The 26,072-nt window shown below is 39.9% G+C and overlaps 2 protein-coding genes across 2 annotated transcripts; one reads left to right on the top strand and one right to left on the bottom strand.

Annotated features, from left to right (window-relative positions):
• Positions 1–1,835: 1,835 nt before the first annotated feature.
• On the bottom strand, positions 1,836–7,572 carry dennd6b (DENN/MADD domain containing 6B). The gene is made up of 20 exons (XM_030780403.1): positions 7,420–7,572; positions 7,125–7,163; positions 6,962–7,004; positions 6,726–6,838; positions 6,361–6,441; positions 6,005–6,110; positions 5,770–5,849; positions 5,436–5,498; positions 5,283–5,338; positions 5,019–5,141; positions 4,637–4,732; positions 4,352–4,446; positions 4,167–4,232; positions 4,009–4,073; positions 3,806–3,895; positions 3,536–3,589; positions 3,229–3,338; positions 2,738–2,840; positions 2,528–2,602; positions 1,836–2,238 (listed from the first exon to the last, which is right to left on the bottom strand). Exons 1-20 carry the CDS (start codon positions 7,570–7,572, stop codon positions 2,116–2,118), a joined length of 1,734 nt encoding a protein of 577 aa, XP_030636263.1. The 3' UTR covers positions 1,836–2,115.
• Positions 7,573–7,790: 218 nt separating this feature from the next.
• On the top strand, positions 7,791–25,868 carry ppp6r2a (protein phosphatase 6, regulatory subunit 2a). Its single transcript, XM_030767634.1, has 24 exons — positions 7,791–8,060; positions 10,059–10,227; positions 10,617–10,871; positions 12,610–12,796; positions 14,912–15,049; positions 15,512–15,577; positions 15,893–16,005; positions 16,276–16,389; positions 16,518–16,644; positions 16,880–17,032; positions 17,898–18,128; positions 19,043–19,107; positions 19,297–19,412; positions 20,250–20,335; positions 20,437–20,517; positions 20,642–20,739; positions 20,872–20,929; positions 21,131–21,261; positions 21,494–21,651; positions 21,824–21,974; positions 22,177–22,226; positions 22,435–22,594; positions 23,481–23,612; positions 24,106–25,868. The coding sequence occupies exons 3-24, from the start codon at positions 10,645–10,647 to the stop codon at positions 24,152–24,154; spliced, it is 2,691 nt and encodes an 896-aa protein (XP_030623494.1). The 5' UTR covers positions 7,791–8,060; positions 10,059–10,227; positions 10,617–10,644; the 3' UTR covers positions 24,155–25,868.
• The last annotated feature ends 204 nt before the right edge of the window (positions 25,869–26,072 follow it).

Here is a 26,072-nt window from a genome sequence, read left to right as displayed (position 1 = left end):
TCTTTGTGTAACTATTATATTCGAGAGTGGTGCAGAAAGCACTTTATCTGCATAAATGCAGCCTTGTATAACAAGTTAAAGGATCAAAGACTTAACACCAAATGTATATTTTCATTCCTTCATGACAAAAAATAAACTATTTTTGTCTTTTATCCGTTTCCATGTTTATTTGCTTTTTTTATGTAAGACAGACTAATGACTTATGAACATGTAAATGCACTCTAAAGTAAATGTAGATAACACACAGTAAAGTGTTTTTTATCAGTAACAGTTTATTCCATCACATTTCTCATCATCAACACATTTCTCCTCCTCACCACAGGTTTGTTTGTAAATGCACACACTTTATCTATTATTTTCACCAATGGATGGGCATAAATTAAGAATAAATAATAACAGTTTATAAATTCTAAATCGAACATACATAATATACTAAATCACAAACAAAGGAATAGTGGGAGACTACACTGTTTAAAATGTTATAAACATTCAAAGACTGCAATGTTTAGAATCTGCATAGATGTGGAACATGTATTTAAACATGTAATGGTGTTCTGTAATCAAAGTAGTAGACTCAGTTGGTGTTTGAGTTTCTTTTGAACATTTTAGCTGTTGTAATGCTTTGTAAATGTGATATTTTGAATGTATTCCTGATTAGCAGAGAGAACTTTGAACATTCACCTCTATATCCAAGATCTCATCAAGCCCTAAAAGGGCTGTATTTTAACTTTTATACTTTAAATTTTATTCATATGCAACTCTAATGCGTCAGACACAAACAAAAGCATTTGACCCTTAATTACAAGTTTGCACAATTTTTTTTCCGTCTTGTTGGTTCACAAAATAACACCTATATAAGACCAAACACTTGTAATGATACTGTTTCATTAGCTTATTTCAAAAAGGACTCTCAAAACTGCTTTTATAAGAGCAGATTCCTGCAAGTGACACAATGTATGGAAAGAGTACTGCCATCACATTTCCTCAAGTAAGGCAAAGACTAATCACATATGACACATTCATTCCCTACAAGAAAATATATACAGTATACAATAGTTTCAAGTAGCTGCGTTTGTGAAAAACTCCTCTCTTTTTCTCTGAGACACGAGAACGAAAACCTAATCTTCTAATTTTAACGAACATGACTACCCCAGTGACTGCAGTGATCGCTTTTGAGCCCCAAAACCACAGGCACAAAACATACAGCTCAAACAAACAGCACGACTTATTTCTAACATACAAGCATAAATCCTGTTTAAATTTCTTCTAGTGTATACACCTGGCATCTTAATAATGGCTGTCACTTGACCCCAGCTTATTAATTAACACAAGAAAACTATGTAGGCCTTCTGTCTCCTAATTCTCACAAAGGCTAGGTATTTTGGCAATTAAAGCAAGGTAATAAAGGGATTCAAACAATTTTCAATTGCAAAAATAGAAACTACCTAAAAACTTGTAGAAGGACACTGAAGTTGATATTGTATTGTCACTGCGCAGTAAAGTGATGGAGAGATGAATGTCAAAAATGTTAGGGACAGTGTGTCAGTCAGTCAACTGCAGTCAGTGTGACTTTTCTGCTGTTCAGCTGGTGAAACTGCAACAATTCACCTACTGGGGACAACCAGAAAACTCAGTCAACCTGTATTACCAAGTTACTTTAAAAAATTCTTTTATTAGGTATGCTGCAAATGAATCAAGATTAAAAAAAATATCCTGGGTTTCTCCTAAATATCATGTATACCTGTAGGTTTTAAAATAAATTTATGCATCATTCATTAATGACTGTGTGCACTCTTCATCCTACCGTAATCAGTGAGTGCAAATGTTTCTGGCAGACCCTTTCGGGTTCTCTTTGTATGTACATGTGCATTTTGTGGTGTTTGTAATCAGTCACTGTCAGATGTCATTTAGCTTGCTGGTAGCTGTCTGGGAAAATGTGTAAAGTGCAAACAATCTGGGGCAAGGCTTAGTCCATAGTTCACAAATGCTCTAATGACTTTAACTATGAGACCAATGGGTTTTACTCAATACTGTCGGTGATCAGTGGCTCTGTGTTTGTACAGTACGGTCTGTCTGTTCATGGCGTCGGTACAGTTCTGTCAGTGGGTCTGTCAATCATTGCCTGCGCAGCAGAGTTTGTAAGTCCTCAGGCAAAGAGCTGATGACAGTGTGAATGTAGTGCTCTAGTTTCTCCAGCACCTCCTCCTTCACTGAGAGATGATGCTTACGAGCCTTCATCTGAAGGGAAGGACAGGGAGAAGCCAATTATAAATACCATTACCTGACAAATAAAACCATTGTAACTCTCACAAAAACACTCCTTGTACAAATGACAGGAAACAGAGCAAAAACATTTAAAATTCAAGCTAATGATGAGCCTTTATAGATGAAATGGCTCATTACTTTTAGATGTTTTCATATCCAAGTATGCCAAAAATTGCTCTACACTGCTCCTAACACTTCTGAAGCGCGTGATTGCATTAAGTGTATCCGTGTGTTTGTGGTTTGATCTGATGGATCCACTAACCAGCTTCTCTCTTAGTTTCAGGATGAGGTCAACAATCTCCACCTCTGACTTGTCTTTTGTCCAAGCCAATAGGTCCTGCGTAAAAGGAAAAGGTACACCATCATCAACGCTGCAAATAGTTATTTCCATTGAAATAGGAGTATACAGAAACTACAATACCCCTAAAGTGCTACATTTGTGAAGTGTTCATAGTAATGACACTGATCTCACCGCATCACAAATGACCTCCAGATGAAGACATTCCAATTTCTGTGTCATTTCCTTATGTCTGAGACGGTACCAGCCATCAAAGTTTGGAGACCGGAAGAATCGCCTAAAACGCAGTTGCAATGTTGACGTGGTATACTTTCAAATGAAAAGTCTTTTCAATAAAATTCAAGACATGATGCTGACTGAAGCAATATTAGTAAACTGATATATGACTTGCTGAATTTATTTATGAAGACAAGGATGAGGGCACGAGGATGGCCTTTTTATTTCTGTTCCATCAACTTCAAGAGTGGTAAATCTATATATTTTGTTCTGTCTGTTTTGTGTATTTACTTGTTCTGCAGCCTGCTGTTTCAGTGTTTACTACATCAACGGTATTTGCCTTTTAGAAAAGTTCTATAAACATCAAATATGTTATCATGGTTTTGCCCAAAGCAATGAACATCAGAGAATCTGCAGAACAGAAATACAGAATCAGAGAGGCTGGTTACCGGTAGAGGCCCAACCAATCTCCTTTCAGCACTGAGGTGAGCTGAGGACCAGCATGTTCCAGAGTCCCTAAGAACTCTTCCTGACTGAATGGACGAATCTGTGGAGGTGTCTGCAAAATACAAATAAACACAAACAGACTTTAATAAATAAATGCACAGTCTATTGGCTTGGTTGATTTTATTAAAGCAATCCATGATGTACCTCATTTCAGGTGCAGCAACACTGATGTTTAATTACGTTCAGGAATATAACATTTAAAGTGCCTCACCCTTGTCCAAAACACAAACTAACTCACGCAGTACACACCTTCCATGGAGTCACAGACTTCTGCAGGGGCATCAGACTAGCTAGATATCGCTCCTATGGGAAAAGAGAAGAGAGGACTGGTGAAAAAGAAAAGATGCCTCCCAAAACAGCCTTGCTCATTTGAATTTACAAACTCTAGCTAAAAACAATAGTCAAAAGTGAGTGAAATGCAGTAATCACCACACTGATTTCATTCATGCAGGACTATTTCGAGGACACATTGACTTGAGGTTACTAGCACAGGTACGAATGAGGTAGCTTTCCTCTCACCAGTGGTATGATAAAACTCTGCGTCAGCTCTATGAGATGACGTCTTAAGATTGCACTCTGTACTTCTGATGGCCTTTTCCTCTGAATGCCCTACATAGAGAGATGGACATAAAGAAAGAGAAATAGAAAGACAGAGGGGGCTTAAAAGAGATGAACATATCATTTTACCTTTCTTCCATTTACAGTTTTTTTTGCCTACCTACCTTTAGAAGCCGTTTAATTAGGGCCTTGTCCTTATGAAGAAATGTCTTGTAAGCTGTGTATATACCTTAGAATTTAAGGAGAAATAAGGCGTTATTAGGACAGAAAAGAGTAAAGAATCACAGGTCCTATTAGCTGTGCCAGCTTCCTAATGAACTACCTGGTTTTGTGTCCAGTGTTTTCAGCTTAGCCAGTTTCTTCACTTTCACCTGCTTTGGCAAATCACCTGACATGAGCAGAAACCAAAATTATAACAGTCACTTCTCACCCTGCATTACAACAGAGCACTCTGACTCATCCGAGGTCATACGTGAATCCAACTGTACAAACAGGTGCATGTCCTACCAGACATCTTCAGTTCCCCCAGCCGAATGATGTGAGGCCAGCACTGAAAGGTCTTCATGAAAAAAGGGTTGGTCACACCCAGTATCACATTAGGTCTGAAGAAAAAGAAGAGATCAAGACAGTCTAGAAAAGTAGTAGAACCACAATGATTACTCAATACTCATAAATGGTGCATTTTCTTCATTCACAGTGCACTTTACAGAATTGGAAAACTTTAAATAAAAAAAGGAAATCTCTGTGGAGTCAAATAGACAAATCCATCATGACTGGATGATTTGTACTTACGGTGCCTGAGTCCTGGTGGTGTACTCTTTAAACTCACTGTCATGGATGGTAAAGTAAGGCCGATGGTCACAGCAGTACCTCAGTGGAGCAATGGAACTGGGGCAGGGGGTGACACACAGATCTACATGAGTGCTTTACATTCAAGAACATAGATTTGGCATGTGTGCACAAGTGTACAGGAACAACACATAAACACAAACAAATACTGAGACTACATATTTTATACATAAGTCATAAACCGACATCAATGCACGCTGCGACGTCATTACCATTTTGAGTTCTCATGTTCATCTATTTGGTTATGTGCATAGAGTTATAGATTTATATATAAAGCCGACCTTGTTCTGGATGAGAGTGCAAAGTAAAGAGTAAATGGCCATACCTAACCAGGGCAAATACAGTCTCTGAGGAAATGGTTGGAGAGGGTGCCATGACAACCACTGGCTCTCCTAGCAACATCAGCTCCCAGAGCATCTGCAGGTGGATTAGAGTAGACTGGAAACACCTGTTTAGGTCAAAGGTCAGTTAGGGCAATCCATTAAGGCACAGCTTTAATGTGTTTTTAACATACTTTGCATAACTATTTTAAAAGAGGATTAGCACAGGAGATGCACACACACATGCAGTGCATAATGACACCACTTACTTAAACAGATCCAGCTCATGGACAGTGGGAAGAACCATAGGGGCCGGGAGAAGAGTCTGAGCACCAAACACATCAATGTTTTAAAAAGTTTACAACCAAACAGTGTAATCAGGTGAAGGGAAATAATGCAGGTACACGCAGGTGGAAACTCACCTCCTTCTGCCCTTGTCTTATGGGGCTTCCCTCTGGTTTGTCATCTTTTGATGGGATGCGGATCTGAAAATGAGATAAAACAAATGACTTAGGCAGATGTTAGATGAAACTTTCGTCACAGTCCTGTGGTTATGAAACAAAGATCTGTATCGTTTTTCATATTTTCTCAAATAAATATTATGCAAGAGAATGACTGACTAGTGAGAGCAGAAGCAAAACTGGTTTCAATACTAAGTCAATTTAAGTCCCCTTATAAGATCAGTGATTAACCATAAGTTAGCTTTCATTTTTAAGTTAGGTTTCCAGTCTTCATCTCCCTGTAACAGTAACTTACCTGCATGACTACACCCATTACAGGTAGATTGAGAATCAGTCCTGGCACAGGTGAGGGCCACTGGTCAATCTCATTACACACTGAGAGTGAATAATGAAGTGGAGCAGGTAAAAGACCAAGATCAGCCAGCATCACAACCAGACTTCTCAAACACTTACTGAATTACCAAGCCATTTACAAATGAGAAGGCAAGGCAGAATAAGAATTATTACAAATGATGTATAAATTATCTCACCTGCTTCAAGACATGGCTCTAGCTTTTCAAAGTACTCAGGAGCAATAATCTGCAGGAGGGAATGGAAAAGCTGGACATACGGCAACCTGGAGATCAGAACCAGGGACTGGTGGAAAAAATAACAAGAGTTAAAAGTATATATCCCATGTACCTTTAAATATGGCTGTATAACATCTTATAACACTGAAAAACATATGGGAGATTATGACAAAAAAAATCATCAGTTGATTTTACATGGAGACCATAATAGTTACAACAGTGTTTGACTTTTTTTGTTTTAATTAGAAATAGTCTTAGAGACAAAACGACAACGGCATTTGTGAAAATCACTGGTCAATTTTAAGTCTCACACTCACTTTCTGAAAGTATCCTCTTTTGACGGACTCATCTTTTACTTGTCTGAAGTACACATAACCATAGAAATATGCCAATTCTCGCTAAAGCAAATATGGAAAAAACAGTTAAAACACGTAACAGTTTATGACCCTACATTTAGACAGAATCAAACATAACGTCCTTTGAGATATGATTGGTCTTACAATTCTCTTCTTTTAAACCAGTCACAGTCACAATACAGAGTAATGAATCCTTAGTGAAACATAAAAGTCTTAAAAAGTTATGCGCAATACTTGTACAATTAGAGCTGGGCTCTCTTAGTCAAAGCTTACAACTTCTGATCACAAAAGGCCAAATACTAGTGTAACACTATCCACTATATGACCTGCAATGTAACAGGGGCATCCTTGTTGTATGCATCGTCTTCTCCGAACCACGAGCCACTCCGGCCCACTGACTGCCGCAGCCTGAAACTGAACTGAGTGTCCCCAAGGCATCCTAGCAAAGGGGGAAGGTTGCACCAAATCATGTGATCAAAGTGGGGTACCAAGGTCTGGTTATTGTAATGTTTTGAAACGTTTGAATTCCATTAACTATGATAGGAAATTATAAGCATCTTACCTGAATAAGAATCAGGAAAAGACAAATAGCAAATGCTTGTTTTCTTGAGAGAGAAACAGAAGAAATATTTAGAAATATAAAGACTTGTTAGTCTTTACTGAGGTCATATCACAGTGTTTAAGTAAGATACTGGACATTAAATCTTCTTTTTAAATGTGCATACCTCTTTCTCCGTTAGTTTCACATCATGGGGATAAACAAGCTGAATAGAGACAAAGAGCATAAGACTATTTTTACAGAACAATACACTGCACAAAATCTTGCTCCGTACAAGTATCTAAGGTGTCGTGTTCTACAAATAGGTCCTTACAACGGCAAAATTAAGCATACGCATTGTTGACAAGGTTTATTTAAAGTGATTATTTGTACACATGGCCTTTTAGATATATCGACCAGGAAATTCACTGGCTGTTTTAGGGCACTCCATCAGCTTCTGTAAGTGAAAGATGCTGTTGTACCTCAATTGCTTGTCCCAGTTCGAGGTCGAAAGTAACGACGCATACACATTCGAGCCAAGAGGAAAATCGTGCCCACGGCAGTGATGTCTCTGTGTTCTGTACCGTTGTCTCTGCTGTTTCAGAACAAGTATCTGAGCTGTCAAAAGGGTCCATTACGGTTCAGAAACACATCTCATTCTTGATAGAGGGGCTATGTCTTTGCCTGTCACTGCCACTGAAAACTATATTATATGTCAAGCAGAAACTACTCAGCGCCCTCATGCGAGGAGGAGATATCTCACATATCCAGTCAATAAGACGGTGCGCGCGCCCCTGTACAGTACCAAGAGTGCGTGTTCTCGTGACAACGTTCGCCATTTTGAATCGAAAATATGACCGATTTTTTTCTTGTCTTGCATGCGCGAGTGTGATTGCACTGAGCCTTGAATTAGAATTTGATGTGATAAATAGATGAAAGACGATAAGTTATGTATCATGATCTGGAGAGATGGTTTGTTGTATAGTTAGTGGAGCAGCAAACTATTGACTCCGTGGCTAGCTGTAACTACACGCTATCGCTAACTAACGTTAGTTAGCTTGACAAGCAAAACAAATCAGTTCCTCTGCTGTAGGCAGTCAATCAACTCATCGCAGAGCTAAAGGTAAGTTTGTGGCAAGCAGCCAACTGTAAGCTTGATGTTTTTTCTCAATATAGTTTCTAATACTCTTGTTCACACAGTTGATACTCAGTGTCAGATCGTATATGTGTATTCAGTTTGGCTAAAGCTAGTTTACTAATTAGTCTCGGAGCTAGCTAGCTCACTACTTCTTGAAGCTCGGTTAGCTATTTGCTACCCTGACGGCGGACTAACGCCAGCTAGCTAGCTGGCTGCAAGTTCCCGATGAATTGGCGTCAAAGGTAAAACTGTCTGTAGTTAGCTTGAAACGTTTTAACTTTGAATATCCGTTATCATGCCTTATTCCATTTAGCTGGCTAAAATTCGATAATCGTGCCACTTTCACGGTGAGAACTTTTGAAGCTGTCGTGAAAGCCACATTACAAGTCGACTTTATTTTAAGATAGCTAGTTAGCTGAGGCCCTGAGTCCCTTGAGTTAGTAGAGTGTACAATCACAAATAGCTATCGACAGATTTGCTCAGGATATATAGCTGTCATTGACTAACTTTGGAAGTTGTAATGTTGCTTTCGCTCATGTTTAGCCTTGGCATGTTAGTAAGACATTCTCGTTCTTAAGTAACTTGCACACGATTAGATTTTTCCCAGAAGTGCACGGTAATATCTTAAATGTCATGAAACAGTCTGTTTTGATTGACAGTCCTATCAAAGTGGCTCCAAGCTTTAGCGCCTTAGTTTTTCAGTGGTAATGTGAAGATGTATTAGACCGTTCCCTCTGCTTTAGTTTAACGTTTTGTGCTACAAAATTTAGTACATTTCATGGCAGAGAGAGTTATTTGAAATACTAACCATCTTTGGAATGACAGTGGCTGACGTTGGTGCAGGTAACAATTTCCCACCCAAATATCCCCCAGGCTTTTTGTATAAGCACGAACTATTGATTTTGGCTGCGTACATTTGCTTTTCCCTATGTCCGTCGTTCATATCTGCTTGTTTAGGCCCGCTTGTGGTAGCCAGTATTGTTTGAGAAACGCGGTGGTGTATTCTGTTTTAGATGGATGGAAAAAGGCAAACTTTTTCTTTCCTGTTTAGAGTTCATTGGGGAACACTTGAGGCGTTATTGTTGAACTGAACAGCATATTGTGTTAATAGGAGCCAGATGGACTTTCTTGCACGTGCAGAGAATGATGTCTGCATAAAAGAAGGAAGCACATTTTTTTTCTTCATCCTCTTCTTTTTTTTGGGCTCTCTTCGCAACTCATTTCTGTAAACAGTGAGTGGTGTGTAGAAACTGGAGGACCAGTGAGAATCTGGTTTGGTACCAAATGGTTTTTTTTGTTTGTTTTGTTTTTAATGATTTCTCATCATCAGGGATATTAAATGTGCAGAAAAACGTTTACCAGCTGTTGCATTAGCCATACCATATGAACATGAATCATGGTAAATCGAGATTTTCACTGTCATCTGGGACAGTTCAGGTGGTTTATGTCTATTAAGACAGGAGTATGATTTTAATATTCTCTGATTAGTCTCAGAGTTTTGTGTTGTAAGCAAATTGAATCTGGCACTCTGTGACAGCAAGTCATTGATATATGGCCTAAAACTTGCAGGAGTTGAAGAGTGCTAGAGTATTTGAGTGAATATTATTTGTGCAAGCAAAGAAATCACACAGATCTTAACGGATTTATAATTTTAATATTCTGATTTTCAAAAAATATCTACATTGTAACTTTGTCGTAATTTTGTTCACATTGATGAACAAATGAGCAGCAGTTTGGACCTTCCTGTTTATCCCCTATTGTTATAATGGCTGCTCTCACAAGGGCTGGACCTCACTAGTTTTTCATTGTGTGGAACCTGTAAATATGATCAGGCAGTTTCTAAGGACAGTGATAGCATCATTTTAGCTGACTTAAAAAATTAATGTATTCCACAGCGAAAAGGATCATACTTGATTTTTGCTTACACTCCTCCTTTTGCTCCTGCTCCCTTGCTCACTCCCTGTGTTCTCTCTCTCTGTTCAGTCTCCCAGTCTCAGTCCTTCTAAGGCGTGTGTTCTGCGGAGGCCCCAGTGAGAAGAGGACCCCATGCTGATTAATGCCAGGCCGCACTGTGCTTTCTGCATTCTGCCACTCAAATGCCTGTCTGCCTGTGGAGGAGGTGTAATTAAGGATTCCCACATTTCATTAGCTGGTAATGCATGTTGATTGAGAACACATCACCAGTGCATGCAGAGTTGAATTTCAAAACCTTTTGTTTAAACTTTTATGTCAAACTATATTATGAAACCTGAAGTAAGACACAAAGTGCTAAAATACTAAAACATATAAATAAGACCAATTAGAGCTGTTTTTAGTCGTTGAAGATAGATTGTCATAGTTTTGTGCTAATCTTTATTTTGCTAAGATTTTGCAATTATCATTAAATTTCAGTTCTATTAAGTTATGATCGTCATGTTTTTCCTGCTTTGCCCAACAATTTTCTCCTGTAGCTGCTCTGCTTTCCCTGTAGTTCCGTGTTGTATTGTTAGATCTTTTTAATATATGACGGTGTTCCCGTCCTCTGTGCATTCCCCACCCCAGGTCTGTGCTTCCTGCTCCAGCCGCCACCATGTTCTGGAAGTTCGACCTACACACCACCTCCCACATTGACCAGCTCCTGGACCGGGAGGACGTGACTTTGAGAGAGTTGATGGAGGAGGAAGATGTGCTGCAGGAGTGCAAGGCCCAGAACCGCAGACTTCTGCTCTTCCTCTCTCAAGACCACTGCATGCAGGAGCTGGTCACACTTATCACACAGGAGCCACCTGCAGACCTGGAGGAGAAAACACGTTTCAAGTGAGAACAGAAAACTGACTGAGAAATGGGGGCAGGGGTAGAGTCATGGGGCATTAGTATGTAAGCGTGTAATAGAGAGATACAGAAAGGGATGTAGAGAAAGCCATGAAGAGCTGGAGAGAGGGAGTCCTAAGGAGCACAGTGTAATGAAATTCCTCAACAGGCAATGTAACCATAACAGTTATTTCCCCAGTTTAATAAAGATGCAAAGCAACGGTGCGTTCTGAATATGGCTTAAACTAAATATGGCTTAAACTGAATATGGCTTAAACTGGACTGAAATATGTGGTCGTCTCTGTGAAGCAGTTAACTGGAATGAACGAGAAGCATGGGTTTTAAGGAAGGCTTTAAGAGACTTGGTAATTTACCAGAAAAAAAAGAAGTGATTAACTGCTCCTTTTAAAGAAATAAAATCATATTACAGCATTGCTGTTTAAGATGAAAATATGGTTACAGACCAGCAATCAATTCCAGCTACTCTGTTCTTAAACCTGCTCAGAAGTAACTGTATTAGTAATTTACAGCTTAAGTTCTTCAATTTAAGCTGTACATTTTCAGAAGTGCTAATGTGTTCATTGATTTATACACAAGAGCATTTTTGACAGCTCTGCAGACTAGTTAACATTGTCTATCTGTAATTCTCTTAAAGTTAAAAGGCAGCATGGAGCTCCTCAGCCTGGAGCTGAACCAGTGGGCCTGAGTTTAGTGGACAAGCATGCACCTTATATTTACATTGTTTTATTTAAGTGTAGATAGTGAGTCATTTGTAGTTTGGAAAAGTCTATAAGAATTCCTCTCAATTTCGTTTCTAAATTAAGAATTTTGTCTCTAACACAAGGAGAGGCTTTAGGGGATGGCTATATTTCAAACCACCGCGCATATATACGTAAATGAACAGGAAGCATCACACCGCAGTGCCACAAAAAGAAATCTATCTGCTTTGCATTTCCTTTTTTTTCTTTTTTAAATGAGCAGATATAAGACAGAGCACATCTGCTGTTTCAGTCGTTCCTACTTTGTATTGTGGATTGAACTGCACGACTTTGTCTTCTCAATTCATGGTCTTTCAATTCTTCTCTAAGTTGCTTTTATAGCCCTTTTTTTTCCTTCAGCCTAGTGCCAGCACACCTCGTAGCCTTTGTTCAGCTGTATCAGGGCTTTACAGCAGGGCTTTACAGCAAGATTAATACTGATCTATACTGATTTATATAGGGGCTTTGGCACAGTTGGATATCATTTTTAAGGTGTTTAGGTGGTAGATAGTACAAGTATTTCAAGAAATTGACTGGTTGTGAGCTCAGGGGGTTGTTGTTGTGACTCCTAAACGAGGTATTAAACCAAATCATCATGCTATATGCTGCACACATGGAATGAGCCTTTAAGGAAATCACTCAGCCTGAAGTTGTTACAACATAACGTCGCTGTCAGTTTTTTTTTTTTCTTCAGATAAAGAACGCTGTCAATTATATTTCAGTACTGATCCAGACTGATTCTGTCTGGATCAAACAGAATTATCAGCTGTCTCATTTGATTTTTGCAATTTAAGATGCTATGTATGACAAACTGTCTCCATGTACTTGTCCAGTGTTCATGACAATCTGTTGATCATATGTAAAGAAATATGACAACGATCTGTAGTGCTGCAGTGATTCAGAGTGTAGATCTGATGTGTGACAATGTCTCTGATTGTTTACTGTGAAATATACATTGTATCGTCTTCTTCTCTGTCTCCACTCAGGTTTCCCAACATTGCCTGTGAGCTCCTGACGTCTGATGTTGCCCTGATCAATGATAAGCTCGGTGGAGACGAGTCTCTTCTAGAGAAGCTCTACAGCTTCCTGGAACAGGATCCACCTCTTAACCCCCTTTTGGCCTCCTTTTTCAGCAAGACCATCGGCAACCTTATTACCCGCAAGACAGAGCAGGTATGTACCTCACTGATCTCTAAATCAACAAGATCTCTCCCAACTGTTCTTATCTTCCGGCATGACTGCACACCAGATCGCTCAGCCAAGGTCAGGGCGTGTGTTTGAAGATGTAACGGTTATGTTTGACAAAATTGAGACTGAAAACAGATATTCAAAGGGTTCTTCTGTTCAGCTGTCAGACATGATTAATCAGACAAACCAGTGGTAAACAGAAGGACAGCTCATTGTTCACCAAATCAGATCTTTTTAAGCTCTTGCAATCTGAGCAGAAAATGCACAATGATTTTCAGTTTACTCAGCTGAGATAAAGCAGTTCCCTGACCAGTGCAGTGCGGTGCATCCCAGGAATGTAAATTATGAACCAATGACAACAACACACAACTTTTATAACAACCAGAATAAAATTTAAACCAGATCTCATATTACAGTTATAATTATCAGGCTAACTAACAAGACAGCAAACAGACATGTCCCTGGACTTATGTTCATTACGTTGTCTTGTCACAGTCTGCTGAAGTGTGCATATCTGTTTTTTGTTTTTGTACTTATTTTTGTCGTCTTGTTTTTTTTGGGGGGGGGCGGTTAACCAAGTCTTGAGGTTCATCTTAAAGCGGTGTACATTTTGCATAACATGTTAACGTCAGCTGATCCCTGAAAACATTTTCTTTGTTGGCTCAGTTTTGCTCTTTGTTTTTCAACTGGACTGCCCCACTTCACCAGTCAAGATGAATTTATGTCCGATGAATATTATGGACTTGCCAAATGTGTGTATGTATGTGGGGTTTTTTTTTTATTTTAAACATGATCCGCACCACAGCAAAACAATTGAAAGGTCCCTCTTAGCCTGATCTGAGCTTGCAGGGGGCTTTTTCATTTCTTACAAATGTGCCACCTTGTGGCTAGTCAAATGTACACCTCTGTGTTGATCAGTGAAGTTACACTTGATAGTGATTATGTTGCTTTCTTCTGTAACATTGTTATTTGATTACAGTAGTAACTCTACTAATAGATTTGTTCAAGACTTAACCAGATTTTACTGTTCATATCAGAGTTGTGTACAATCCTAATAGCTTGTGAAAACAGGGAGCTCTGAAAGCCTTTAATAATAACATTTTGGCAAGAGCCAATGAATGATCTTGGATCATTCTGACCTTTCCCGTAGTTGCTTTGTTATTTGAAATCGTGGGCAAATCATGTAGCAGTCTGACAGGCCTTTGTGCCATATGGTGTTCATTTGGACGGTTTACACACTCACCAAATGTCAGTACCTGACTGTCACCTTGCTTTTTACCAGAGTAAACACTTAAAACGAGGTCAAAACCATGTGATTAAAAGACAGCACTTTTTGGCTAATCCAGATCCGAGCATCATGCAAAGCTTTGGCTTCTTCAGACTGTCCAAGTCTTATGTGCTCAAACAGAACCCCCCCCCAAAAAAGGGTAGAGACTGTGATCATATCATTCCTGTTCTTACACTGTTGCTTTGGCTTGACTGTTTGCTGTGTGAAAAGGTGATAAGGAACAATGAAAGGTTGTGGTGACATGTGGGTTAGAGCCATTCCCAGGGCTCAGAGGATATTGGTTCATACACAGCTTGATTGCAGTTCCATTCTTCCATAAGCCTCAGGGGGCAAATGGCAGACTAGTACAAATGGAAGAATTATGAATGGGTGTGACCAGGCAATATAGTGCAGAGATGTGTCTGAACAAGTACCTCAGCTGTAGTTGGCAGCCTTGTGCAAACAGGGAGCTGTTGAAAGAATCAAGGGGCCATCTTGGATGGGTGTGTACAAACAGCCAAACTTGATGGTGAGTGATCTCACACTGGTGACAAACATGAACAGCAGGTGGTGCATGAGAAAATGGTGTGTGCGCGTGTGTGCGTGTGTGCAAACGCACGCAAGAGGTTGTGCAGCAGCTCATTGGACATCATTTTCTAAGGCACAGATCAAGTGCATTCCTGAAGCACTGCCACGGGTTATTTGATAATTTTACAGTTTTAAAGGGTATTTTGTTTGACTGCTCTCACCTCCCAACAGTCCTCCAGTCCTCCTCTCAACCTAAGCTTCAGTCACGTAACCTGACAAGTGTGTGATGTCGTTTCCCTCTCCAGGTCATCTCGTTCCTGAGGAAAAAACACAGCTTTATCAGCCTAGTGCTGAACCACATAGACGCCTCAGCCATGATGGACCTGCTGCTGCGTCTTATCAGCTGTGTTGAGCCCGCCCCTTTGAGACAGGAGGTCCTTAATGTAAGACACAGACTCAACTCCGACTTCCGTCCAGTTCATTTTAAACTCTAGATTAGTCTTATTTATGAGTAGTAATTTATATGTATCTGTCAGGCATTATGTGAACAAATCCTTTTTCATATTTGTGACCCAAAGCGCACACATGCAAATAATATCAAAGGCATATGGAGAACTTATTGCCAAAACTTGAGATTTGAATCAGTCTTGTGACCTTTGATTTGGTCTTCAAAGACCAAAGATATTTTTACCTCAATATGTAAAGAGCCAGCATTGACAGAAACATGATACAAAGTGTACAGAGTATCAGTGTGAGATTTCTCTTAGATTTCTTTCAGATCTGTATCCTCTCTTGTCTACATTTTCAAAATAACCATCATTAGTGTGTGTGTTACCAGGCAGTCAGGATTAACACTTTTATTTGTATGGTTTTTTGTGGCAATCACTGTTCTGCTGGTATTGCAGTGGCTGAATGAAGAGAGGCTGATCCAAAGGCTCACAGAGCTCATGCATACAGGCAGAGATGAGGAGGTGAGATTAGCATTGTAGCACACACTCAGTTCATCTGTTTGAACTACTGGGATTCACAACACAAGTGCCTGTATAAGGCTTTTGGTGCTTTACAAGATCCAGGGAAATGGTCAACATACTTTTGTCTTTTTTCTTTTTTTTTTTTTGCTTTAATTTTGTCATGGTGACAGGAATTGCACTGATTTAAGAAATAAATGATTAACAAATACATTTGTTCTAGTCACCGTTTACACATTATCTTGATTCACTTTAGCTCTTTGGCAGTAGTCTTACCTTAATTAGTCTTCCTAAGTGACAGCTTGTTTTTCTTTGCAGAGACAATCCAATGCATCCCAGACTCTTTGTGACATCATCCGTCTCAGTCGAGACCAAGCCAATCAGCTGCCTGAGGCTGTGGAAACAGACCCTTTACTGGCTGTTCTCGAGTCGTAAGACTGATATTACACAAGTCATATATATTAACCTGAGATTAAATGAGACATTACATAAGCAAAAGATGATCCTTTAAGTACAAGTTATTATTTCTTACTGGTCAGAATACTTCTGAAGTTTGATAGATACAAAAATTGCTGTTAATTCTTGCAGGCTGTGTCATAGTTTTTTGTGCTCATATTTCATAAGAAACGTATGTAAGTTTGGGGAGACATGTAAATATTCCAAGTAGACACCCATGTCAATATCTTTATGGCACTTCTTAGACAGGAGAATGTGGCAGAACTTTTGAAGAGCATGTTCGAAGGGGAGAAGACTGAAGCCTCTATTGTCAATGGAACTCAAGTGCTTCTTACATTACTGGAGTCAAGGAGGTCAGGGTGAGTTTACCAGAGGTCAAGTATTACATAACTAGAGAGTTAGTATCTCAGTGTTTGTGTGTCTGATTTTGTCACAGTATGTGTGTGTCTAATCGTTATAGTTATTTCTGTATCTGTTTGTCTTGCAGGCTGGAGGGTCTGATGGACCTGTATTCTCAGGGATGTGAAAGGTCTTACACTGTCAGCAGCAGTATTCTACGTGCTATTGAGCCTCATCTAAAGGACTTCCAGCAACTCCTACTGGACCCTCCTAAGGTACCTCTATGTATGACTCTTAGGTCACATGCATTCATGTAGCCTGACATTCACACATACGTTAGTTGTTCTGCTGTAATCATCATGTGTTGTGTAACATCATGTTTAATGTCATAGTTTCAGCAACTGTGACATGCGAAGGCTCAGTGCACCAATATTCTTAATGTGCGTCATAAAAAGCCTGTATTGAATGCTTTAATGATATGGTCTCTCCGTCCGGGCCTGTTTGGAGCAGAAAAGTGCAATACTTACGACCGTCGGCGTTCTGGAGCAGCCGCTTGGGAACGCCCGCCTTCATGTGGCCAGACTGGTGGCCGCCCTGCTGCAGACCAACGACCTCAGCATCTGCCAGGAGTTGTGCAGACTGAACACCATGGACCTGCTGCTGGTGGGCTCACACAATTCTAGACTGTTCTTCACTCTCTCCTTTCCACACACAACTATACCCTCAAATGCACAGCAAACAGGTGTCAAAACATAGAAATGTAAGGTGTTTCAGATGATTAATCATGAATGATTCAATGGATATTTTAATCACAGTTAAGAATTTTGCTGCATGTATCTCTAATAACAGATGTTTCCAGGAAATAAGTAATGCTGCGTTAAACTGTGGGTGTCATGTAGTTTATTAAAAAGATGAAAGAAAAGAAATGGTCTGCCACAGTTAGCAAAGATTTGTTCAGTGGGTCTCATCTCAGTAACATCATCAGCTGAATGTTGTGGCCATAAATTGAGCTTAAAACTCACTGCACTATAGTGAAAAAGAAATTTGGCCCAAAAATAGGAGCATGAAGTCTTGGCTTTGTTCAAAGACCCACATTACATTTTGAAAATAAGTCTTTCCATTTAATAGCACTTCTTTCTCCATTGTTGTTTCAACAAGCTGAGTGATCACATTACAAACTAGCCACATGTGAGCACTCTGAGAAAACAAACTCTGGAATGTTGCAAGTATTCATTTCAGTATTGTCTTATTTTATAGTCTCATTCTGTATTTCTGTCTTTGTTATTAGTGGTGACATGCAGACACCTGCGAAGTGTTTTCCTGTACCACATTAAAGAAGAAATATATCATCAGTGTTAACTTATTTTAGCTGTACAAGTTAATACTGAAATGTAGACATCTGAAAAAATACCCCGTGCTGTAATCTAATTTCCCTTTTTAATTTTCTTTTTCATAAGCGCTGAGTGTTTTGTGAGTGTTCAGTGTTGAATCTGACACCCTAAGGCATCTTTCGTGTAATCTCTTTCAGGATTTGTTCTTCAAGTACACCTGGAATAACTTCTTGCACTTGCAAGTGGAGCTGTGTGTGGCATCCATTCTGAACCACTTCACCCATGTAGACATACCAACCCCTGGTCTTCAGAACCATGACGAGAGGCCTGCAGCAGGCACAGACAGCCAAGGAGAGGAGGAGAAGCCAGACCAGAGGGGAAACCAGGAAGCAGCACACACCCCTATTCAAGACACTTTGGTGGCTCATGTAAGTTTGACGGCACTCTTGCTTCAGTTTTGTCTAACTTCAGATTCTCTGTTTTAACCCCAGGGCTTATTTGTGACCCTTTCACACACACAGTATCGTGATCACAGCAGAGGCCTTAAAAACTATACTTCCACTGACGGTGAGAGCGACAGTGCGCAGGCAGACAGAGTGCACAAACTTGCATTAGATTCCTAAAGAAGCATATCTATCAGAATCAGGGGCCTGCCTTAAAAGAGTCATTTAACACTGTCTTCCATAGCCTGTGTTGGAGATCTGATGATTTGTCCATGAGGGTCGATTTCACATTTGTCCTATTTGCACATATTATATTGGGCAGATCATCAGTTCATCCAGTTTTTATTTTTCTTGATGAGGTTTCCCTGCTTTTCACTTTCAGACAGTCACCTCTGCCTGCATTTACACATTTAAATGCTATGTGTGAACATTAGAACTAATCAAACTGGATGTCTTTTATATTGGAACTTTTAATTGTGTGTTTAATGTTTAAATTGAATTCATGAGCTTCATCACACTTCGTAGTTGATGAAACATCATCAAGCATTTGAAGAAGCTACAACTCTTTCTCACTGTAACTTACCTCAGAAAATTGAAATTATTTCAGCATTTGATACAACCTTTGCTAACTTTCATCTTAATGACAGAAATCGATTAGTGTTAAATGCAGGAGCGTGCATATAAATGATACATGGCTATTCAAAGTCAGATATTTTTTCTCTTGTCTGTCTGGTCAGATTACTCTACGTGATGAAAGTTGCACAAATTGTACATTTGTTCTAAATCAATAGCAGTGTATGTGATGTCAACTCATTTGACAGATCAAATGGCCTTCATCCTTTTTTTTAGTTTTTTTTTCTTCATCCTCTTACACACTCTGACCGTTATTCTTCCTGTAGCTCTTCCAGCAGTGTCGTCTGGTCCAGAGAATCCTGGATGCGTGGGAGGAAAATGACAGAATTCAGTAAGAGACTTTCTGTTTCGTTCTGTGTTTCTGTTCAAATCATTTGTATGATTTCCTACCCCACTGATTGTCTCATTCAGTACAGTTTCACATTGTGGCTGTTGTGCTGTTTTGTATCTTTAGATCATGTCTGATGTTGTGTGTACCTAATGTGAAAGCAGTTTTAAAGGCTGACTGTTTGCCGTGCAGGGCGGACGGCGGCAGGAGAAGAGGGAATATGGGTCATCTGACTAGAATTGCCAACACTGTGGTTCAGAACCTGGATAAAGGCCTGATTCAGTCCAAAATCAGCGACATGATCAAAGGTTGGTGACTTGTTCATATACTTAGATGCATCAGAATTAGTATGTACTGAATGATCTGAGGGTGTAATTCGTCTGTTCACATCTATTTACAGTAAATGATAGTAAATGCTGCTATAGTTTGGATTTATATGTGTTTCTCATAAACCATAACGACAGTGCACATCATTTGAGTGTAGGGCTCCACAATGTACCGTATTATATTTTTTTGTCATCGAGATGTTTATTTCCTTGATAAACACATTGCAAAGGGCTACAAAATCCGAGCAGCCAGTGAAGAGGCGTAGAGCAGAGAATTGCTGTACTCTTGTATTATCTGCATACAAGTCTACGGCGCACACTTACATAATTAGTGTAAAGTGTGAAGTTAGTGTAGCAAGAAATTTTAAAATGAGTGGTCCTGTACCAACGACCGAGACCAAGAATGTAAGAGGAACAGCACAGAAAAGGGGAAGTACGTTTGTTATGTCGCAATACTTAGCTTATAAAGGCTGTTGGCAAACGCAAGTTTCTTGCAAAACGTGTCGAGCAGTAGTGGCTTCTACAGGGGGGGATGCAGCGAGCCTGTGTCATCTCTTAAAATACAGCCAACACAATCTGTTCATATTCAAGGTCTATTTTCCCAGCATGCACAGAGACACATCAAAATTACACTTTACAGTTTAATCTTTATGGCATCTCATATTGCATTTAATCGCACACTGCGTGTTTCCGCTGTGTCATGGAGCCTTATTTGTGTGTTGATTTGTTAGTACAGTATATGATGTGTATCAGTGCAAAACCTATGACAGCTCCACTCAGGCAGTGCTGTTTTTTTTTGTTGGGGGGGCGTGTTTGCAGAGCTACCAGAAGACTGCAGAGGCCGCTGGGAGAGTTTTGTTGGAGAGACTTTGAGAGAAACCAACAGAAAAAACACAGTTGATTTGGTGCGGAGTTAAACACACACAAATGAATAAGTACCTCCATAAGTGTTTGCAGATGGTTTGGATAAACTATAAAATTTAACTGAATGGCTGGTGATTTTCAGGTGAGCACACATAATCTTCATTCGTCGAGTGAGGATGATGACATGGAGAACCCCTTCCCTAACGACCTGTCCATCCAGCAGGTCAGACCCACCACTGACCTGCCTGCACCACACCACACCATACTTACCTCTGTCCCATAGGAAAATAAGAGGTCATGTATCAGCTAAACCATCAACCTTCTCTCTCTTCCTGCTTTGCTCTCAGGCATTTTCAGATTATCAGATCCAGCAGATGACTGCCAACTTTGTGGATCAGTTTGGCTTCAATGATGAGGAATTCAGTGAGCATGAAGAAAACATCAAGTGAGTTTGATATCAAACTATGCTGTCATCCTTAGGTAGGGTTTGCTCATTTGAATTCTCTGGTGAATTGTTCTTGTGAAACAAATTAAGAATCTCTGAATTCAACTCTAACAGTTTATCTTTTGCTCTCAGTGCTTCATTTGATCGGATTGCTGAGATTAACTTCAACATAGATGCAGATGATAATAGTGTAAGTTGCTACTACACACCTACATGTCGTTGTATATATGCTTGTATATATGCATCTCCAAATATATACACACAAAGATTGGTCATCTGTAGGTTTTTTAAGAAAAATGAAGTTTATCTTATTTCATTGCATCAGAGGCTGTGTAAATAAGTTATTATGAGATGTTTGTGGTTTTCACATGTAAAATTGCTGTGACTGCAGGCCAATGCTGCTGCCTTCGAGGCGTGTTGTAAGGAGAGAATCCAACAGTTTGATGACTGTGAGGAGGACGAAGAGGACATTTGGGAGGATAAAGAGATCAACTATGCAACTCAAGTCAAATCCAGATCTAGGTAACTCAGCTTCCTCCTATCACTTAGACACCTCAAATCTGCTCATCTGATGGATCAGACATCTTAGTGAGTGATAACCATCCAATAAATTTTGATTCCTAACCAAAACATTTCATCAGACTGCATAGTGTGAGAAGTAGTATTCAAAGAAGTGTTCATGTATCTGTGAATATTTTTCTTTCTGTGCTCGTAGCGGTGTGGTATAAGATGTTTTGTTTTCTCCGCTGAACAGGTTCGGAGTATCTATTCCATCAGAGGGCTCATCCAAGGGTCCTCTGCGGAACGGTGGGCGGGGCCGCGGGTCGGCCTCTGAAGAGGAGGAGGATGAAGAGGATGATGAGACTAAACAGCCCTCTGCACAGAAGCAGTCAGAATCCTCACACACACAAGGTCAGTAATACAGTGATACTGGGCAGTAAAGTTGAAAATTTTCATACCACCGGCCACACCATCCAAGAAAGCAAACAAAACAAAGCTCTGTCACCATGCAGTCATATTAGCCTCTTGTCTTTGTACAGTCCTTGTTTCAACTCTTTATATTCCTTCCTGTGTTTGTGGCTAGGTTCTGGATGGACGGCAGGTTACGGAGAGGCAGAGGTCAACTCCTCAGCCCTTGGCTCGAGTTCTTGGGGTTCCCCCTCTTCTGAGCAGGGCAGTGACAGTCAGCAGGAGACGGGCTGGGCCACCTTCACAGAGTTTCAACCTTTCTGCAGGTACTGGACACCTCAGTGCTGCTGGAGCAAAGAGCTGTTCAGTCACGTGTTAGCATTATGAGCTCTCTGTGTGGTTGATTTAGTTAATGCTTATGGCTCTGATTTGTATCTCATGATGTAAATGATCTAGGATCAGTTTTCTTCAGGCTGACCTTGGTTGTTTTAGAGTGTATTTAACATGAGCTCATCTGTCTCACTGCAGCTCAGAGCCTAGTCACTCAGAGGGACAGGCTCAACCAAACCAGAAGAACTGTGAGTACATTCTGTCAGGGAAAGTGGTGTGTGTGTGTGTGTGTGTGTTCATTGCCTATTTGTTTCAGAGTCAGATCTGAAAACTATATGTGAAAATTATATTTCTATTGTGATCCCATGTGATGAATTTCAGAATTATTCCCAGAACCAGCCCAGTCAGTCATGTGACTTTGCATGTTCTGTAAACAAGCTTCTTGCCATTCTACAGTGAAAAGCTCTCCCCCAGGTGTGTGGGAGGGCAAAAAAGCCCCCCTAGTGGCCTCAGACAGCAGCTCCTCAGGAGGATCGGACAGTGAAGAGGAGATCTCCGAAGACAAGACCGAGGGCTCTCCCAAAAGCTCCGTCAGCCAGAAAGCAGCAACCAAGAGGTGATGGAGTAAAGCCAGTTATTTACATACACTGCCAAAAAAAAGTCGCCATTTGGAGTTGGAGCCTCTGGAGGCATAGTTATGATCTGGGGTTGCTTCAGTTGGTTCAGGGAGCATGAGGAATCATTTTCACACATGAATTGGCCACCAGGGAGCCCTGACCTTAACCCCATTGAAAGTCTTTGGGATGTGCTGGAGAAGACTCTACGGAGTGGTTTGACTCTCCCGTCGTCAGCAAGATCTCAGCCAAACATTTATGCAATTCTGGACAGAAATGAATGTTGTGGCGTTGCATAAGGCTGTCGAAACAGTGCCACGTCGAATGCGTGGTTGTAATCAAAGCTAAAGGTGGTCCAACGAAATATTAGAGTGTGCGACTTTTTTTTTGGCCAGGCAGTGTATTTCATTGAAAAATACTGCTTTAACAACATATGGTAAAGCCCATCACTAACATTGTGGTAGCTACTGAGTTTTTCCAGTATTATTCAGTTCAGTTAGATTTAGAGTTGGCCTTTTATATTTTAGTGTTCAGAATGCAACTCTTCCATCTGATCCTCCGAGTACCATTATTTCTCATATACACACAGCTAGAGGATTGATTGTTACTTATATAAAATGCATTTAACATCTTTCTCTCAGTCTTGTTTATTCATGAACCTGTATATTTTTTTAAAATTCCTTGAAAATATTTTTGTTAGATATATGAAGTCTGAGTGGGGAATTTGACTTTGTGTTTTGAAGTGGCCTTGCAGTGTAAAGAGACAGCCTGAGGTTCATGCCAGTATTAGTTTATGCTTTAAAGTGAAAATGGTTTTTGTTAAGGAATTGGCTGAAGTTAAATTCTAAATAAATTGTAATTAAAGCTTGCTATTTTTGTCTTTTGAAGTGAGGTGCCAACTGAGTCCATGGAGAAACTCACCATTTCAGATGGACCCTTGAGGGCCAAAGAGTCTGAAGTTCCTGAGGGGGCTCAGGGCCCTCCAGGAGACTCCCAAAACACCACTGTGACAGACAAGAAGTAGGAGTCACTCAGCTTCCTTTCAGTGTTTCCCATCATCTGTTTGTGTTTGAATTTGAATTAATGGGTTGAGTAGCCATGGAATATGTGGGGTAAAGGCAGCAAACAAGTGAGATTGGCCTTGGGGCAATGTCTCATTTGTAGTTCTTTATCCCTCATATGAGTCATACGCTTTTGCTTAAAGGCTCTCTTGGATTTGTGTGTAAAGTACGTTGCCTAAGAGGAAGTGCATGCCTGTCACACAGTTGGAACAAACTGTTGCTCCTTCATACCAAATAGGGTTAGCCAAGTCACATTTTCAGACCTCACAATGACAGGGTGACTGTGCCCAGCCATACTGGGCTTAAGGAGGGACAAGGGAAATATGCGTTAGCTCCAGTTAAAGTTCAGATTGTTTAAGCAGACATGAGTAAGGTCCATGTTGCAGCTTCATTGTTCTTTGCACAGGAAATGATCAGTAAATAGTTTTTTCTTTTTCTGATACCTGCTGCAGAGTTGATGCACCCTCATCAGCTGAGATCACACCCAATGGGCCGGTGTGAAAGCTTCTGAAAACGACAGAGGGCTGGTCACACCCACTCTTCGCCGCTTCCATTCTTAACCCCCAAAACCTCAATACCACTTCTGGTGTTTAAATAAATGATGCTGCCATGTTATCGGACCTGGATACTGCCAATCAGCACCCATCTTTGGAGGAGGAGGAGGAGGAGGAGGAGGAGGCCAGGGGCGCGTAACACAAACCAGTAACCAGAACTGTCCTCAGAGGAGTGTCTTTTAATCCTTTTAACTTTGTATGAAATATGCAGTTTTAAATGTAGCAGTGACCTTTCATTTACAGAATTTGGGGATTCTACTTCTCCTTAATTTTCTGGAAGACATAGCTCACACAGCGTCCGATCGTTGACACAGGGATCTGAAGGCCCTCAATAGGAAAGCACAGGTTAACTCATCAGGATATTACGCTTCAACAAGTCCTTTTTTTTTAAATCAGAGCTGTGTCACTCATGAAGCACTTATGCAACCATTTACTGTATATTTAAGCACAACGTACGTATTATTTAATTCTTGACATTCATCTGGACAAGATGACGTCTCATCGGGCCCTCTCTAAAAACCATAATGGGGGTTTTCAAATTGACATTTAAGGAAAGGGTTATCAAAGTTATCCAGATAAAATCAGATATATGAACATTTTCAAGTGATTTTTAGGATTCGGTTAAGGATAATGGGTCGATGCTCCAAGCCCAAAACAGTGTCACTGCTTTCTCTTCATCATGTGCAATAATGACATTTAGCCATTTTATTTAAATTTACACCATTTGATAATTAAGTGTTGCAGATGGGAAGTATCTTTAAAGGGTCAGGTTTGATTTTGCTTTTATTTTTGAATTTGCTGCATGTTGTGCATTATAAATCAAACATATACAAACAACTGGTTTTCTGTTGGTTTCCTAGCTAGCTAGCAAAGACCTTTTGATTGTATTGAATCACATTCGTCCAGTTCTTGCCCTTAAATCAACCAAACATGAATCTACCAGAACGTATTAGCCAATCCACTATTTGCTAAACTATTTCCTAAAGAGTAAATCATGCAGTTTAATGCAGCACTTATTCAAGTGAAATAAGTTTGTTGTGAACTTTGCCTTAAGTAACAAATCTCAAAATTATATTCAAGAAGTCTACTTGGGCAATGAGCTTTCTGTAAATCTGTAAGCATTATATGGATTAACTGTGCTTTCAGTAACCTAGTTTGTGCACATACGATACACACAGTTACTTTTTTTTTTTCCTCCCTCAAAAGGCAAAGCAATTGTAGTTTCTGTCCCATGCACAAAAACCATGTTTTCAATCTTCGTTTGAGGACACTGCTGTTCTATGGAAGGTGCTGCAAGGACAGCAGTCAACAGCAACAAAATTTCAGAAATGGAATCATTGCTAACACCAAGGTCCTAATTGTGTAATATTTCATCTTAAAATGGTTTTATTTTGCTTAAGGAACTTTTCTTTGGATCTGTTTTCATTTATCATATCAACACAAGTGTAATATGGTACCAAATCTGTTGGAATTTACAGGATTGGGTTTTGCATTATTTATTTTGCACTTAAGGTGTTTAAGTGGAGACCAGTGCACCTGTGATGCAGTGTAACACTTTTATTGTGATCTCTGAAGTTCTCTCACTCAGAGTTTTGAAGCCTCTGTTGGATTTGTTCCTATATCTCTGATGTTTTCAAACAGGTTTGTTTCCAAAGCCAAAATTATGTATTGCCTTTTTTTCCTTTCACTGTATACTGTTTTTAAAAAATCCTATTTTTGACATTAACCAACATTATTTTACATATTGTAGAGATTCTAATTTATGTGATCTTCGGCAACCAAAATATGGCTTTCTGTACTGAGCTGGTTGTGTGTCTGAGCTGGTTGTGTGTCTGAGCCGTTTGTGTGTTGGAGCTGGTTCGGTG

Source organism: Chanos chanos, chromosome 1, assembly GCF_902362185.1.
Source record: "Chanos chanos chromosome 1, fChaCha1.1, whole genome shotgun sequence".
Lineage (NCBI taxonomy): Eukaryota > Metazoa > Chordata > Actinopteri > Gonorynchiformes > Chanidae > Chanos > Chanos chanos.
Note: the sequence above shows the minus strand (reverse complement) of the source record. Positions and strands in the feature narration are given on the sequence as shown.

Excerpts from the sequence above, each read along its gene's own strand:
- dennd6b (XM_030780403.1), bottom strand. The coding sequence starts at position 7,572 with ATGGACCCTTTTGACAGCTCAGATACTTGTTCTGAAACAGCAGAGACA. Across the intron at positions 6,839-6,961 it reads TTTTCCTGATTCTTATTCAG|GATGCCTTGGGGACACTCAG; the intron begins GTAAGATGCTTA and ends CCCCTTTGCTAG. Across the intron at positions 3,590-3,805 it reads AGAGTTTTATCATACCACTG|GAGCGATATCTAGCTAGTCT; the intron begins GTGAGAGGAAAG and ends CTTTTCCCATAG.
- ppp6r2a (XM_030767634.1), top strand. The coding sequence starts at position 10,645 with ATGTTCTGGAAGTTCGACCTACACACCACCTCCCACATTGACCAGCTC. Across the intron at positions 16,006-16,275 it reads TTACTGGCTGTTCTCGAGTC|ACAGGAGAATGTGGCAGAAC; the intron begins GTAAGACTGATA and ends GGCACTTCTTAG. Across the intron at positions 20,740-20,871 it reads GAGCATGAAGAAAACATCAA|TGCTTCATTTGATCGGATTG; the intron begins GTGAGTTTGATA and ends TTTTGCTCTCAG.